Consider the following 3673-nt stretch of genomic DNA (forward strand, 5'->3'; position numbering starts at 1 on the left):
CCCCTTTCTGGTGGACATGGCTTCCTGATACTATTTACACTATCACAGGAGTTGATCCATCTCCTTCCTGGATGACATGGCCTTCTTATTCTATTTACATATTCAATAATATCCACAACCACTGGAGTTGATCAGTCACTTTACAAGCTGACATGGCCTCTTTATACTATTTACACTATCACAGGAGTTGATCCATCTCCTTCCTGGATGACATGGCCTTCTTATTCTATTTACATATTCAATAATATCCACAACCACTGGAGTTGATCAGTCACTTTACAAGCTGACATGGCCTCTTTATACTATTTACACTACTGTGGAGTTGATCGGTCACTTTAGAAGCTAACATGGCATCCTTATATCATTTACACTACTTTGGAGTTGATACATCACCGAACTAGTTGATATGGTCTCCTACTGTTCATTTACACATATATAGTTAGTTGATCTGTCACCTTAATGGTTGACGTGGCCTCCTGTTACACATTCCATACCACATTGAATTGATTCATTGCACATGCAGTTCACTCTTTTTGATTGGGAACCCACATCCTACCTTTGCATGGATGTCGGTTCCCAGTAGTGAGGTATTGGATTCGAGTGAACCAATCAACATAAGTCCTTGCACAAGTTGAATCCATCCTCTCGATGCTAAATGGCCAGTCCTGGATTGCTGTAGAGTGTTGATCCTTGTGTGGTACCCAGGAATTGGAGCAGTTCTTAATCCCCAATTATTGTGGTGGAGATGAAGATGGTATGATCCTCATCCTACCCTCATGTGGATGTCAGTTCCCCGTAGAGCAGGTCTTGGATGTTGTTGACTTGCCAAATACGAACCCATGTGCCCTAGCCACTCTACACCCGTGTTTTACAAATTATAAACAAGAGCGAAGAATATATCCAATGGTGCAGTTCTCCTCTTCTGATTTCCGGATCTCTTTCTCTCATGGTCAGTGATATTTTTTGGATGCTTTCGGGGGTGGTTATGTTATTCCCCTGCACCAGTCCCTCCTCCTTCTCAATGTGGAATTCTAGCTAATCTTGTGAAAGGGGGGAAGTACCGTATCGGAAATTATAATTTTCCTATACTGAAAATGTATTTCCGATAGGTATTTTCCACTACTCACACCTCCTGTCAAACTTCGAATTGAAGTTTTGGTAGAAAAGTGTAGAGGGAGAATAGCTAATCTTGTGAGCAGAGGTAAGTATCTATCGGAAATTTTCAGTATAGGAAAAATTATGACTTTGGAGAGAAATTTGCATTATGGCTTAGAAATATCTTTTGTTTCAGAAACTTGTGCTGAACTCAGAATATCAAGGAGTAGAAGGAAAAACTAAATTGGGCAATTTGACACGCAGGTACATCACATAATAAAGAGAGTTAAAGATTGCGATATTGAATATTTTCTTTTGAAATTAAAACTTGTATAAAAATTTGAATTATAAACTAGGTTTTAATGCTATTGTGTAAAGATTTTTTTTTATTTAAGGAAGGACTTAACTATAATGATAGGTACATGCAAAATGTTACGATGTGTGGATGGCAATGATATAATGCTTTGTTTCAAAAAATAATTGTATGAAAAAAAAAGAAACAATATCACGTAGTTAGTATGTTTATTGATTAAAAATTATCCTAATAATAGCAGCTTTTGAAGATCTTGGGAAATATCTGATTATTGGATGAACATTGCTGATTTGGGAGCTGGTCAACTAAGTTAGTAACTCCTGCTTGTAACTCAAGAGTGATCCTATGTACTTTCTGATAAAGGAAGTGATATTTACAACATTAATTGTATTTAGCTGTTGTGCTGTACTATATTTCATAGAAAAAGAATGGTGATCATACATTGGCAACTTATTTGATTGATGTTTAATCGTGGGTTCAAAACTAATGAAATATGGAGAAATTAGTAAGATTAGTTGTATCCAGTCTTTTAAGGAACTTGTTTATATAGTTGATCAATTTTGATGTCTCTTTCAAATCTATTAAAATGCTACATCATCTGAGACCTAGACCAGTCATATATATATATATCTTTGTGTTAACACAAGACAAACCTGACATTTAAATTGTTAGTTACTATGACCATTTATTGCTCATTTTTTTGTAATAGAAAATTGTTTGGGTTTGTTTCAGTTTTTATCACTACATGATAAATATGTTGTAATCTTTCTTTTCTTAAGAGTCCAAGTTCTAATACTTACCCTGTTTTTGTGTAGTCTTAACTGCAAGTTTTGATGAGAGTATAAAGGTGAAGCTCTGACATAAACATGGAAGTATTAAAGATCAAAGATGAACCATTTTCTGATGAGGAGCAGGATACTTTATTGGATATCAAACTGGTAAAAAATGAAGAAACTTTTACACTATCTAGCAGTAAGTACATAGCTTTCAGTTTATTGTGTCAAGGTTGTTATCATTCATGAAACAGTCCTGAGCTTAACAATTTTACTACAGCCAGATACCAGTATCTCATCACAAATTTATTAGAAATTTATTATTTAATACAGAGTAAAGTCCTTTGATTTCAAGACCCAGAGATGTGTAACAGTTAAATCAGGGTGCACTCTTTAGTTTAGGATGTTAAGGAATGGTACAGTAACACAGATCTGTCATTGTCAATGGACAGAAGCAGTGGCCATTTTTAAATGCAGAATTTACCTCTTATAGCAAAAAATAGTGTTGGAACAAGCATTTTTGAATTTGGCACATTCAAATTATCTAACATACATCTGTTCCTAACTTTTAATAAAAATTCTTCTTACTTAAAAAATCTAGGCTTATTTTGGGGTTTTCCATATATGGTAAAAAAAATAAGCTAAGCAGCCTGAAAACAACCTACAAAATTTGTGAAACAATATTGTTACTGTACTTACAAATTTGACTAATATGTAAAAGTTTTATTAGAAAAGAAAATTCAAGGTCAGTTACAAACAAACTGGCAACAAATAAGGAGAATTATCACACATAGCTATTTTTTGTATCAGATGAAAGACATGTTGTGACTAAACGATTTTTCGATTTCATTAATTTATGCATAGTGAAGACTGCATTACAAATATATTGTAACCTGGACTTAAACATGATATTGACTAAAGTATTATTATTATTATTATACTTAGAGGAGTAAATAGAAAAATATCCAAGTGTGTGTGTGTATTTTTCAGTTATGTGGTATCATCACTTGAATGCTATAACCAAAAAATTTGACAGTAATGTATACATTAAACATCTGGAAGCTTGTATGATGTTTTAAGTTAAAAACTGTTCAACCAGCACAACCATGATGTCTGTACATCACACTTGTGGTATTTTACTCACATTGCTACAGTTCTTAAATGGTTAATTCTGAGATGATACCACACCTCTTCACAATAAACTATTGTTACGACAGCAGAAGTCATGCGACGCTGGGAGCATGAACGCTGGAGTTTCTGGAAGGAACATGACTTATCGAAGAACCCAGAATCTCCGAGTGTTTGCCAGGCACCCTCTTTTTTAGTATATAAGCTCGGGAAATAATGCCAGAGAGAGAAGAGATATAGATAGATTGAAAATAGAGATAATTGAGTCAAGCGAACAGTAGGCATCGTAAGTGAAGTGTGTGAATCCCTGTGATTTATAGTGCGTGTTATAAAGGTTATTAAGTTTAAAGTGACTGTGGAAATT

General features: G+C 34.4%; 1 protein-coding gene across 13 annotated transcripts in view; it reads left to right on the forward strand.

Moving 5' to 3' along the window:
• Positions 1 to 3673, forward strand: part of LOC106470082 (zinc finger and SCAN domain-containing protein 2-like) — a 36265-nt gene that overhangs the window by 13205 nt on the left and 19387 nt on the right. For 10 of the 13 annotated variants that reach the window (XM_022398638.1, XM_022398637.1, XM_022398623.1 and 7 more), the window contains exon 3: positions 2224 to 2380. In XM_022398638.1, the coding sequence (XP_022254346.1) occupies positions 2275 to 2380 (106 nt within the window). In that variant the 5' untranslated portion in view covers positions 2224 to 2274. Of the gene's footprint in view, positions 1 to 2223; positions 2381 to 3673 lie in introns of those variants that run through there. The other 3 variants (XM_022398635.1, XM_022398631.1, XM_022398632.1) reach the window with 3 other exon arrangements.

This window comes from Limulus polyphemus, unplaced genomic scaffold, assembly GCF_000517525.1.
Source record: "Limulus polyphemus unplaced genomic scaffold, Limulus_polyphemus-2.1.2 Scaffold3810, whole genome shotgun sequence".
NCBI classification, from domain to species: domain Eukaryota; kingdom Metazoa; phylum Arthropoda; class Merostomata; order Xiphosura; family Limulidae; genus Limulus; species Limulus polyphemus.